This window comes from Pichia kudriavzevii, chromosome 2 (genome assembly GCF_003054445.1).
Source record: "Pichia kudriavzevii chromosome 2, complete sequence".
NCBI lineage: Eukaryota > Fungi > Ascomycota > Pichiomycetes > Pichiales > Pichiaceae > Pichia > Pichia kudriavzevii.
Genome location: NC_042507.1, coordinates 1,710,864 through 1,724,271, shown reverse-complemented (window position 1 = coordinate 1,724,271; position 13,408 = coordinate 1,710,864). Strand labels below are relative to the sequence as shown.

Below are 13,408 nucleotides of genomic sequence, written 5' to 3'. Positions count from 1 at the left end.
AGACGGTAATTATTGGGGGAAATATCACCCTCTTTTATAGTGAAGTACAAAAACTGGCAATATACAAAGACAAAGACATAAACACGGCCCTCGGCCATCTCCGCACTGATAACGATTTTTTTCTTTCTTATTTGTAATTTGACAATTGATAAGCGGCTGTCCTCCAAAGGGAAAGATGGAGTAAAATAACAAGCAGGGTGAGAGAGAACGGCGCCCCGGTTCGACCAACAAATGTGGCATCGTACGTTTTTCTTGTCCATCATACATAATCTTCTTTACTTTCAAGGTAGATCCGTAGATGGAATAACACGTCACTGAGATATTTGAAGTTTGCCACTTTGTAATTGCGATCATAGATGAACCCAAATAAAAAACCACCAATCTTGAGGATCTTAAAAGGCAAACGGAATTGCAACAACTCACCCATGATAAAATTTACATCGGGCTCACAAAATTGGAGCTTAGTATCTAAGTTGTTCAAGATATCATACGCTTGGCCCGTCTCAAAATCGGCGTAGTTATAATTGTGTTTAAGAAATTCTTCAAAACAAATGAACATCTTGAAACACTTGATGTAATACTTGAACATTATAACTTCAAACTGTTCAAACTTTTTACTCGATGATTTATCTTTAAATAACAACGAATTAAACTCAAAATCATTTAATAGCGATAAATTGTTTTTGTTCTTGAAGATCTTCTCGTAATTCAACAAAAACTTGACAATAATAAGGAAGACATCAAATAACATCTGTGAATCAATACTTAACTTATGTAAAACATTCAAATTGATTCTGTTAAACAATTCATATTCGTCACCATTCAGTTGCTCACCAACAAGTTGATCTATTTTGGTTAATGTACTATTGTTTAGTTTGAAGCTGGGGCTTATAGACCCCATTAATGAATTGTCCTTATTAAAGAAAGTAAGCTTCAAGATTGATAGACAGTCTTCAATCAATCTGATCAAATCATGCTGAAATCTCCAGTCCTGCAGTTTATCATCGTCGCTAAAATAGTTAAACTCATTTAAATACTTGGTATTTACATCGTTATAATTCTTCAACCAAACAAATTCTTTGATTTGATTCAAATTCATGATGGGGCTGATTTTTATATTCATAAAATAGTTCATTATTTTGCTATCATTGACAATTTCACTGGATTTATTATAGATAATTGAATTATCAACCATCGAGATCCAAGAATTGCCAATAATTTTCAATTTATCCAATTCCGTTCTACTGTAAGCCAATTGATGTAAGCCATTTTGGATACAAATTAAACCATACTCACTGATATGGTTATCAATCAAAAAATTAGAATTTAAGTATTTCAAATCTAGTAGTTTATTCAATACAACTGGGTAATTTAGCGTATGGAAATTGAAATTTTCAATCATTTTATGGAATTCATCGTCAGTCAAACAATCCCAAAGTAAACTGGAATTCGGTAAATCTATATTCAAATCCACTACTTCTAAGGTAGGCTCAATATTGTATAGGCTCGATAATAGCGTAGTTACGTGAAATATCATATGTATGGTCCTAATCATTGATTCATAATTGATGAAAACTTTATAGTCGTCATTCAAATTCGAAGGCTTCTCAACCTCGTTAATTTTAGAAGATTTAATTAAAGTGTTTAAAGCATTGACTTGACAGATTATAATAGACATTGATATTTCTTCATCTGCAAATAAGCCATAAATTATGCTCAAAGTTAAAGATTGGACCAGCCATAGTGGGGAATTTGAAATTGCTGAGAGATCGTCTCCAAAACCAATGGTCTTCAATTTTTTGCGGGTTTCAAGGTACACATGAATACAGCGTCTTGAGATTTCATATAAGTTACTAGCATCTTCCCGCTTGTTGGATACAATGGCACCAATTGTTGCAATCAATAGAGGTAAACAAACAATTGAAACTTTGAAATTATCTGTAAAAGTATCATCACGAACAAGTTTTAGATCATTCTTCGAATAATGATTCGATTCAATTTCAGATATTGACAAATCTCTTATATGTTCTAATGCATCTTTAATTAGCGAATGCTCATTGAGAATGGACTTATGTATAAATGGATAATGTGTGAGAAACTTGTTTATAAATTGATCAACATATAGGTTCAAAGTATCGGTGTTCATCAATTCCGGAGTTTGGGTGCCAAAGAATGGATAAGCAGCCAACGAATGCCTAATTAGCCGGTTCATATTGGAAGTAAACAAAAAAGCCTGGGAATAAGAGCCTAGTTTTTCATCATTGAAATCATCTTCAAAAGTTTTACGGTGATGTTCATAACGTAGAGGATGAGGGGTATTATTGGGATTACTACTAGTGTTTTTGCTATTCTTATTATAATGATTACTATAATCATTATTAGTAGTAGTGGTAGTATTAGTATTAGTATTATCATTAAGATCCATATCCATATTGGTATTCGTATGACTTGTAAGATTCGTAAAGCTGGCATATTTATGACTAGTAGGAGCATCCACTTGATGATCAATTAATATGGGTGAAATTGTGGCATCACTACTCAAAGAATTGTCATCATAATTCCCCAAGATTCCTCCCCTTGAAATGGAAACTGTTCTAGATGATCTACTGGGATTCATGCTCCCCACACCATAGAACGAATATCCTTGAGGAATTGCATAAGGATTGGAGACACGCATATCATTCAATCTCTCCAAGTCAGTTATGGGTTGATTAAATAGAGTTTCTTGCCAATTTTGAATCTTCATATTGATTCCAGTATTTCCGGGGGAAACCAAAGATTGAAAGAGGTCATTTGGATGATTATTATGTTCAATTCTTGTTTGATTGAGAGATTTGGTGATATCTTCAGTATCGTCGTAGAATGAATACCCCAATCTAGTAGGACTAATGTCCTTATTTGTTGTTCCATTAATGAGATTTTTCAGTTCTTGTATTTCTGTTTGATACTGCTGTGAAGATTGAGATGATGGATGTAGCTGTTCTTGTAGTGGTCCCTGTTCTTGCTCTTGTTGTTCTTCTTGTAATTGTAGTTGTCCCTGTTCCTGTGGTAATGATGATGATGATGGTGGTGGTAACGGTTCGAAATGTTGGTCTGTTAAAGAATTCAACCAATTTTCTTGTTCTTCCTCCAACGCATTAAATTGAGGAGTTGAAAATTCAACAGTTTCTGAAGCATAAGGTTCTGGATTAGTAAATGCATAATTGGATCCAGACATTGCTGAGAAGGAGGCCCTTCTATTATTTGGAATATTACTATTATAATGATGGTGGAAACCTTCATTATAGTTCAGATTGTCCATTGAAGTTGTTGTATTTGTAGTGTTGGTATGAGTATTAATATCAGTTGTACTTGTAGTTGTAGTTATGACTGACGATGGAATATCAGAATCTCCAGAGGCTCCATTCAATGGGAATTTTGGTAATTGTAAACTATTAGATGTTGGCACTACCGATCCAGTACACCGATTTGATTGGGATGATCTTCTAGAGAAAGAAACGGGAGGTTGTAAAGATCCATCTATATTAGAAAAACCATTAATGTCATTTTCAACAATATCCTTTTCGTTACATTTGATGTTTAATTGGTCTATTTTGTTCCCTGTATCCTGATCTTTAGATTGGGATTTGAATGACCTCTTACGAAGCCTTGTAATAACATCGGCTGCTCCCGCATGTAGTTTTGTCGAATGACGTAGTAATAAATCTCTACGGGAAAATTTCCTTGAACAGATATTACAAGTAAATGGTTTCTCCTTAGTATGTGATCTCTCGTGTCTCTTTAGATGTTCATGTCTTGCAAATGCTCTTGTGCATGTCGCACACACAAATAGTCGGGGTTTCCCCGAGGGCGTCGAGCCTTTCACAGTAAATTCTGTCTGCACGGGCCCCTTGACAGGCATCTTGCTCTTAGAGATGATGCGTCCACTCATTGTGTCCTGTATTGTAATCTATCTTTATATTATTTTATTGTATGTTATACTGTAATATACTATATTATACTGTAGTATATTATAGTATATTATCCCACAACATACTACACTTGTTCATACCAATAAGGGACAATTGAAGTTGGGGTGTCTCACCTTATATATCTTCCCCGCAATTTGTTAACTGACATTGCCCTCTCCATACTAACAAACTCCATCTCGGAGACTGACTACCAATACCCCGCGTTTCCCCTTTAGGAAACGCCCATATAAAGACTGAAAATGTTAAACTGAAAAGGGCAACAGCAAAAAAAAAAGAAAAAAAAGAAAAAAAAAGAAAATGGAGGGGAGAGAAGGGAAACTAGAAAAAAAAAATTAAATTCTCGCTGAGCCTTCTCAAATTGAAATTATCGTTTCCCTTGAAATGGAATTTCTAAATTTACCACTTCTTCTATTGAAAGTAGGAAAAAATTGCCCCTACTACGCGCCTTTTCTTATTTTTTTTTTTTTTTTTTTTTAGCCTCTCTCTTTTGATTTCAACAATTTGGATAGGATTCAACAAACTTATCAAACTTGATAATACTAGACAATTATAACTGTAATACTACAGTACCCCTTCTATCTCCTTGAATTGGCCCTTATTCTCCCCCCCCCCCCTTCTCCTTTCTCATCCTCTTTGAAGAAAAAAAAAACAATGAAGAAAAAAAACCATACTTCTCTAAAGTATCATAACGACGACGCTCTCCAATGGGGGCGGGTGGCAAAGACTCTGCTACTAGTTGGTATTCTTCTGGCACTGCTAATTCACTTCATGTTCTCCCTTTATAATATTATCATGAAGTTTCTCTCTGTTGCTTGGGCAAATGGAAGTATCTATATTGGCTTACGCCATATTTGGAAACAAACGTTGGCTTTCACTACCCGTATCTATTTCGCATTCCTTCTATTTAGGTGGCTCTACAATACCCTCCTAACTGCAATCTCCCCTATGGAACAACAGGAATTGGACAAATACAACTAATTGGGAGTCCAACACACACCCATTCTGTCTAGTTCGGCATCCGTGACATCGCCTTGAATCTTAAGGGGCTCATATCGAAGTATAGAATACCTCATCTCTTCTCGTATTCCGGGTAACTCACCAACCCCGTCATTACCAATTTGTCCAGATTCAATAGGTGAACTCGTTGGTATACAAAAATCCTGTTGCTCCTCCTTGGTTTGGTTCACATCATAGTCACTATCGTCAACTTCAATGACTTGTTTGTCCGTAATATGGGTTACCATAACTTCCTCTAAAGTCACCTCGCCATCAGCATCTTCCTCCCCTTCTGTATCTATAATTTCAACATCTTCTGTCAACTCTAACACCTCCTCCCTGGTGATCTCAATGTCCACCTCATACCCACCTTCTCTACAGCCAGCTTCCTCCACTTCCTCTACCTCTTTTTCTGCCTCCTCTTCTTTCTCTTGATCTCGAGCCCGGAGTTGATCAGCTTTTCGTCTTATAAAGTCCCCTCCATCCTCCTCCTCAGTGTCCAACACTTCAATGTCCTCTCCTAAAACCTGTGAAAGTGTAAACACCTCTCCAGAGGTATCCCCAAGCGGCGGTGTCTCATATAAGACATTTCTCTCCCACCCATCCAAATCAGACGGATAGTCCTCAACACTACCTTCTTCGCCCTCCCCTCCAGACATATACGGTTGGGACTGCGACCTCAGACATTCTATTAACCCCCTCCGTGTACCCTCCCATTCTTCGGCATCGTACACTCTCGCATGCATGTCAATATGGTCTCTTCTCGGCATCCCTAACCGCCGTCTCTTTGTGCGTGTCTGTGTATTACAACCGCCTTCACCTCCACCTTTCCCACTTCTCCTTCGCCGGTGGTTCTTTACTGTTTCCTTGTCCTTGGTGTATCCATACTGCGAAAGCTTGTTCTTCCATGCTTCCTGTGATTCTTCACGACTCCTTGAATCATCTAGCTGTCCCTGGGCCTGTGTTCCAAACGTAAAGGACATCTTTTCCTATATCCCCAAATGAAACCCTGTTTCTCCTGTGCCTTCTCAAACGTGCATGCCCTATCTTAGGTGAAATGTGCCTGCTAAATAGAGACACAGAGAGATATACAAGGAGAGAGGAGCAATGAGGCGATACAAGCCTATGTTTCCCATTTGAATTTTCCTGACGCGTGAAAAATTCATGAAGTAACACAGAATTGGAGACAACTTCACCAACTCTAATTAAACATGTTTATATCTTTCTATATTTTCTAGCCTTGAGACTTTTGCTCATTTGTGGCTGCCATTTGTTGTTCCCTTGTTTCCATATTTGCCAATATCGATTTTCCCAACGACTAACCAAAAGAACCAAAGCCGGAAAGCATTTGCAAATCTCTATCGTTATGACCATGGAAGACACCAACAAGCGACCACTGGATCATAATCAGTTAAAGGAAGATCCGGCCTCAAAGAGAATGAAGGCGGAGAAAACCCCACGTGAATTAGCTGCTGAGGCGAAGAGAGAGGCTAAGATGCTTGAACAGGAGCGTAAGCAGGCGCTCAAGAGACAAAAGAAGGCAGAAGAGGAGGAAAGGAGACGATTGAAGAAATTGGCAGATGAGGAGGAACGTCGTTTGAAACGTGAGAAAATTGAAGCCGAAAGGAAAGCACGGATAGTACAGAAGGAGCGTGAGCGAGAGGAGAAAATGAAAAGAAGACAGGAAGAGTTAAGACTGCGTGAATTGGAACGTAAACGTAAAGAAGAGGAGAAGCTGAAACGTAAGGAGGAGGAGATGAAACGTAAGGAGAAGGAGAGATTGCGAAAAGAAGAAGAACGACAACGTAAATTAAAAGAAGATGATGAAAAACGTCAAAGAAGAAGTATAACAAACTTTTTCAAGAAAAACACGATTTTGGTACCTAAAAGACAACCAGGGAATGACGATGAAGGGAAAACAGAATTTCAGAAATATTTCCTACCATTCCATATAAATCAAAACGTTGTCCTGCATACCCCGAATTACGAAATCGACAACACTTGGGAATCCTTTCTCAATGACCCATCGGGGTTCACTATACCTAAGAGCTCACAGGAACCTATCAGTAAAGATTCTGCTGCAACCACACGGGCATTCGATGTTCTCCAGCGTTTAAATGCAGGATCACTGGATGAGGCAAGCAGGCTCTTCCCTTCGCTGCCATTGAGGTACATCAAGTTTTACGAGAATAGAAAACCCGCATATGTTGAGACGTTCTCATACACAGTTGCTGATACTGATACTCCGGATCTATATCTAAACCCATGCACACGCGTACACTTCAAATGTGAACAACGTGTCATTGATTATGATATTGATTCGGATGTCGAAGAAGGCGATTACGATGAGGGAGAAGGAGAAGATTTGGATTCAGCTGATGATGACGACGACGATGACGATGACGACATGAATTCTTCAGACATTGACGAATTTGTCGATGACGATTCTAAGTCGGAGAAAAAACGGAAAATAATTGGCCCCTTAGTACCTATAATACGACATTATCAGCAAGATATTGATGAAAACGACGAGTTTGGACAACAGTTCAAATCGATACACTGGGAACTCATTGACAGCACCCTCACGCTACCCATTGATCCATTCAAGGATTACTGGACTGAACCAAAGACACCCAAAAAGCCTACTGCTGTCACCATCGATTCTCTCATTGCTTCAACACCGCCAAACGCATCAGTATCTGCAGCTGTAGTTGCAAGCGCCGGTACAGATACCAATACAAATGGAGAAGACTCTACAAATCCAGCATCTCCGTCTACACCATCCACCTTATCTGTGAAGAAAAAAGTCATTACAGAACCAGAACACGTCTCAGCCCTTCTCACTTTTGTACAAAACAATTCGTCCTTCTCCATCAACACGCTTGCCGAATTGGCTGCTAAGGATAACGTATGTGGGCCTCTACTGGCAAAATACTCAAGGGCAGTCCTGAAAAACACAGTAAAGGAACACGCTTCCTTTGACAAGCGAACAGGTTGGAAACTTTCATCAACTTGATTTTTTTTTTCTACTCTTTCTTGGTTTCGTGTATACATTGAAAAAGGCAGTAGTATCCAGGCAACAACTATTTTCTTTTGTGTTCATTCAACGCCATTTCTTCAGATAGATACCACTATTTTATAGTCTAGGCACCAACCAATGTCGTCTTCTCCGCCAGTGCCATCGTCGCCCGATGTGTCCATGCACGACACAGCCGACACAAATCATGCTAGAGTGGGGCCTGCTTCAAGTCCTGCACATGTTCCTTCATCTCCACTTTTCTTACCACAGTCGTCATCTCCTTCTCATGACTCTACACAGGTCCCAACTCAGAGACCCCCACGCTCCTCGCATCCATCGTCTGATATCTTGAGATCAAGTGATCGTAATTCAAGGCTAAGGTACCATGGTCGTGGTGATTTGGACTCCTCAGATATGTTTTCTTCCCCAATGAGAAGGAGGTACTTCAACGAACCCTTACAAAGTGATTCGTCAACTCATGGCGGTGCAGGAAACGATGGTCGTCACACGGGTATGAGTGGCGGCTCCTCACAACTCGGTCTGTCTTCTGATAATCCAGATATTGTTCCTTCATTTTCTTCGTCGTCATCGGCCACCTATGCATCTGCCACCAATAATAACAATGGTGCTGATGAGGATGACGATGACGATGATAACGATGATGGGCGCCAAGTGAGGGTCATCTGGGGTACCCATGTGTCTATCGAGACTGTCACTGATAGGTTCAGGAACTTTTTAATGACTTTCAAAATGAATGACCGGTATGCATACGATGGTAATGATGAAGTTGTTGACCCGACAGGTGATCGTCCCTATTATATTGATAAACTTAACCAATTGAAGGAAACTGGATCAACAAACTTAAATTTGGATGTTCAAAATCTGATGTCGTTGTCGTCAACTCGAACAATGGCTACCCATTTGGTTTTATACCCACAGGAAGTTATACCTATTATGGATCAAGTCATTAAAGATTGTTTGATTTCTATTATTTTGGATGACCCAGAATACACTGAGACCCCTGAGAATGTCGAGTTAGTGCAGGAAATTGAGTCTAAATTTTATAAAGTCAGACCTTTCAATATTGGGAATAAAAAGGGCATGAGAGAATTGAATCCTCAGGATATTGATAAATTAGTATCCATAAAAGGTTTAGTCATTCGCTCAACACCAATATTACCAGACATGAAAAATGCGTTTTTCAAATGTAATGTCTGTGATCATACTATTGTCGTTGAAAACGATAGAGGTATAATTCAAGAACCTAGAAAATGTCCTAGACAACAATGTAACTCATCAAACTCAATGCAACTGATCCACAATAGATCTATCTTTGCCAATAAGCAAATCATCAAATTACAAGAAACTCCCGACATCGTTCCCGATGGTCAAACTCCTCATTCTGTTTCTCTATGTGTATATGATGAGTTGGTGGATTCTTGCAGAGCCGGTGACAGGGTTGAAGTTTGTGGTATTTTCAAATCATCTCCCGTTCGTGTTAATCCGAGAATGAGAGTCGTTAAAAGTCTATTCAAAACATACCTTGATGTTGTGCATATCAAAAAAATTGATAAGCACAGAATTGGAATCGATGTGTCGACCATTGAAAATGAATTACGTGAGCAAGAACAAATTGATGAAATCAGAATATTGAGCAATGAAGAAGTGGATAAAATCAAATCTGTTTCACAGAGATCAGATGTCTATGAGTTACTGGCTAGATCTTTAGCACCTTCGATTTTCGAAATGGATGATGTCAAAAAGGGTCTACTTTTACAATTATTTGGTGGTACCAATAAAACGTTTAAGAAAGGATCTAAAACTAGAGGAGACATCAATATTTTACTATGTGGTGACCCTTCAACTTCCAAATCTCAGATTCTTCAATATGTCCATAAGATTGCGCCTAGAGGTATCTATACATCAGGTAAAGGTTCCTCTGCTGTTGGTTTAACGGCTTATGTTACCAGGGATATTGAAACCAAACAGTTAGTTTTAGAATCAGGTGCACTCGTTCTATCTGATGGTGGTGTTTGTTGCATTGATGAGTTTGACAAAATGAGTGACCAAACAAGATCTGTCTTACACGAAGTCATGGAACAACAAACGATTTCTATTGCAAAGGCGGGTATCATTACAACATTGAATGCTAGGACTTCGATTCTAGCATCCGCCAATCCGATTGAATCTAGATACAATCCTAATTTACCTGTTACCAAAAACATAGATTTGCCACCACCACTATTGTCTCGTTTTGATTTAGTGTTTCTGATCTTGGATAAAGTTGATAAGAAGCTTGACGAGCAACTTGCCAAGCATATTGCCAACATGTATTTAGAGGATCATATATCAAGCGCTACAAATGAAGAAATTCTACCTGTTGAATTTTTGACTGGCTATATCCAGTATGCAAAGGAAAACATCCATCCAAACTTAACTGAGGAGGCTAGAGATGAATTGGTTTCCTCATATGTCAACATGCGTCGAGCTGGTGAAGACTCCCGTAATGGTGGTACCGATAGAAGAATCACTGCAACCACACGACAGCTTGAATCTTTAATCAGACTATCCGAAGCACATGCCAAGATATATCTGAGAAATGAAGTCTTGGTGGAAGATGTCGTTGAGGCAGTTAGGCTGATGAAATCTGCAATCAAAGACTATGCTACAGATCCTTTAACGGGTAGGATCGACATGGATTTGATTCAAACCGGTATTTCGGTTGAAGATAGAAGACGTAAGGAGGAACTGGACAAAGAAATTTTGCAAGTTTTGGAGGCAGCAGGTGAAATAGGATGGCCGCAATTGGCTGAAGAAGTTGAAAAATTAAGGGATGGTCGCAGGGTGGAAAACCTTGAACTAGGCGAGTCCGTGAGAAGGTTGGAAGGCGACGGAAAAGTCATTCTCTTTGGCCAGGGCTCTAGTAGAAGGGTGGCCTTAAATAGAGGAGCCGTTTGATTGTATTAAAGAAAATTGGATTAGTAGATCCTATTGAATGTACAATAGTGTATAGTTTTATTAGAGTAAAGGAGCACTTAATTGATAACACGTAAATTACCCCTTTAGGAAACTAATTAAAAGATCTATATTGGTTACGCAGCGATGGTGGGCGCTATTCATGTGAAGAGCGAGATCTGTGGATGTTATGGTTCATTGTTAGGCCCCCTTAGGGGCCAAATTCGTTTACTTGGGACCATTCTGATAAAAGACAGAAACCTTTACTACCACAAATAACTCGTAGCATGGCCAACAAAGATTCTTTCGCCTCTCTTTGGTACCATTCGACTTCTCACGCTGCTTACGGTTTTTTTCTATTAAGGAACTTCACCACAACACACAGCGACCAATTGAAGTCGCGTGCGAGTCGGTGATTTTTCCAAAGAAAAGATGCACTTAACTTATGAGAGTCCACATTGGTTAGACGACTTAGTCAACTATTTCCGTAACCAACCTAAGAGTATTGAACATGTTTGCAAGACAATCCGTTAGAACCGCCGTTGCAGCAGCTAGAGTGCAACCAGCTGCACAAAGAAACGCATCCTCTCTTGTCAACAAACTTCAAACCCTAAGTGAAAAATCCATCTATTATGCTAAAGTCACTGCAGAATTATCCAAGATTGTTTACGTTAAGGAAGGTCTAGCACCACCAACTGTTGCTGAATTCACCAAGGTGTACGAATGTGCATCCAAGCAAGCACAATTATTTGCAAAAGACCCAAAGGCAGTCATTGAGTTGTTCATCAAGAATGCAAAGGGTTTCAACAAGGATGAAATCTTAAGATACCTTGCCTACTTTATTCAGATTCTAGGTTTCTTCTCTCTTGGTGAAATCATTGGTAGAAGAAATGTCGTTGGTTATGCATCCGAACATTAAAACTTCATTCCAATCTCTTATTTATTTATTCTTAATTGAAAAAAATCCATCCTAAAATTCCACCCCCCCCCCCCCCCCCATCATATACGTATATACTATCTACTTCTTCTTTACATTATATTTATTATAAGTGAAACGTAATTACTTTATCGAATAGCATTTCTACTTTGTTGCTTGCTTCGTTCCCTTTTTTTGCGTCTTTTCCGAAAAAGCAACTAAAAAAATATTACGATGTTTTTCTCTTTTATATACAAAATGGTCGTTCTATACATTAGAAAGGATCGAAGTTATCAGCTTTTCCTCTTTTCAATTTTGTTTCTCCTCCTTGAACCCCAATAATCTTAAAATCGTCCGTGTTAGATCATATTGCTATTATATATACAAGTAAATTAGTGGAATTGTCCGGAAGAAAACAAACAGAAAACAGAAAGAAAGCACAAGAGTGGCACAGTCATTTCCTTAATTCTTGAACGATGGAATGAGCTCCTTCTCGATAAATTCTTCAGCAACTGCCTTACCGTATTTTGCTCCTATTGCACCCACCAAGGATGAGGTAATGGTTGAGTAGATACCCTTTGGTTTGTACAATTGGTCGGTTTTTCCCGTTGGCAGGGCTTTCCTACAGAAGAAAATGGAATCAATACCTTTCGATTCGGCAAATGCAGCTAATAATCTATCTGACCACATAAGACGATGTGCAAATGATCCAATTGCGTTGAGTTCACCATTGCATTGATTCAAGACGTGTTTTGTTGAGACAAACTGTAGCAACTGTTCCCCAAAGAAGGCAAGATTTGCGTTATATGGTTTGGATCCGTGTGCAAAGGATTTATGTGTGATTATCTGTAAAAGGAGAGTATCAGATAATTCAATTTTGTTTGACAAGTTGAGTGAGTTAATGTATGACTTAATATGGGTGAGAATCTCCTTATTGGAGGCATCGTAATGTACTCCGTCCGATGAAAGGACTTCACTTGGATCCCTTATTAAACCTTGTACACGCTGGCCACGGACAAAAACAACAGATCTAAGTTGTTGGTGTTGTTGCACACTATTCAAAGCCAATGGCTTACGGAAATTTGAAATTGGCCTGTATATCTTGGAAAGGGAGTTCGAAAAACGAGCAGCAGACATAATGATGGGTTGTATATGATTGATGGTTGTAAGGGTATGTACAACTGTGCTCTCCCTCTTATATGGTCTCCTACCTGGCAATTTTCCAATGGAAACCTACAGAAACCACCTAGATGCTGGAGTTTTGTCGTCGTCGAAAGAGAAATCGAGTGAAAATTTGAGAAAATTTGAGAAAATCATTTGAAAACAGGAAATAGAGCTGGAAATTAACCGAGAATGCGAAACTCCCCGATTGGGAAAAAGGGAATTTTTCAAAGTGGAATTTTTTTTTTTTTTTTGGCCTCTTTTGTGCACGTAAATTCAGTGAAAATTTCATATCAAGTATCAATCTAGAGTTTTTTTACATTCTTTAGGAAAGAATTTAAAAAAATCAAATATATATACATATCGGCAAATCTAAATAAACAACCAAAA

General features: G+C 38.7%; 6 protein-coding genes across 6 annotated transcripts; 3 read left to right on the top strand and 3 right to left on the bottom strand.

Moving 5' to 3' along the window:
- Nucleotides 1–259: 259 nt before the first annotated feature.
- C5L36_0B08040 (uncharacterized protein) lies at nt 260–3,931 on the bottom strand (the record flags this gene model as incomplete). The annotated part of the gene is made up of 1 exon (XM_029465175.1): nt 260–3,931. The coding sequence occupies one exon, from the start codon at nt 3,929–3,931 to the stop codon at nt 260–262; it is 3,672 nt and encodes a 1,223-aa protein (XP_029321034.1).
- Nucleotides 3,932–4,945: 1,014 nt separating this feature from the next.
- Nucleotides 4,946–5,950, bottom strand: C5L36_0B08030 (uncharacterized protein; the record flags this gene model as incomplete). Its single annotated transcript, XM_029465174.1, has 1 exon — nt 4,946–5,950. One exon carries the CDS (start codon nt 5,948–5,950, stop codon nt 4,946–4,948), a length of 1,005 nt encoding a protein of 334 aa, XP_029321033.1.
- Nucleotides 5,951–6,333: 383 nt separating this feature from the next.
- C5L36_0B08020 (uncharacterized protein) lies at nt 6,334–7,983 on the top strand (the record flags this gene model as incomplete). The annotated part of the gene is made up of 1 exon (XM_029465173.1): nt 6,334–7,983. The coding sequence occupies one exon, from the start codon at nt 6,334–6,336 to the stop codon at nt 7,981–7,983; it is 1,650 nt and encodes a 549-aa protein (XP_029321032.1).
- Nucleotides 7,984–8,124: 141 nt separating this feature from the next.
- Nucleotides 8,125–10,944, top strand: C5L36_0B08010 (uncharacterized protein; the record flags this gene model as incomplete). The annotated part of the gene is made up of 1 exon (XM_029465172.1): nt 8,125–10,944. One exon carries the CDS (start codon nt 8,125–8,127, stop codon nt 10,942–10,944), a length of 2,820 nt encoding a protein of 939 aa, XP_029321031.1.
- A 508-nt stretch (nt 10,945–11,452) lies between these two features.
- C5L36_0B08000 (uncharacterized protein) lies at nt 11,453–11,860 on the top strand (the record flags this gene model as incomplete). Its single annotated transcript, XM_029465171.1, has 1 exon — nt 11,453–11,860. The coding sequence occupies one exon, from the start codon at nt 11,453–11,455 to the stop codon at nt 11,858–11,860; it is 408 nt and encodes a 135-aa protein (XP_029321030.1).
- A 459-nt stretch (nt 11,861–12,319) lies between these two features.
- On the bottom strand, nt 12,320–12,994 carry C5L36_0B07990 (uncharacterized protein; the record flags this gene model as incomplete). Its single annotated transcript, XM_029465170.1, has 1 exon — nt 12,320–12,994. The coding sequence occupies one exon, from the start codon at nt 12,992–12,994 to the stop codon at nt 12,320–12,322; it is 675 nt and encodes a 224-aa protein (XP_029321029.1).
- Between the last annotated feature and the right edge of the window lie 414 nt (nt 12,995–13,408).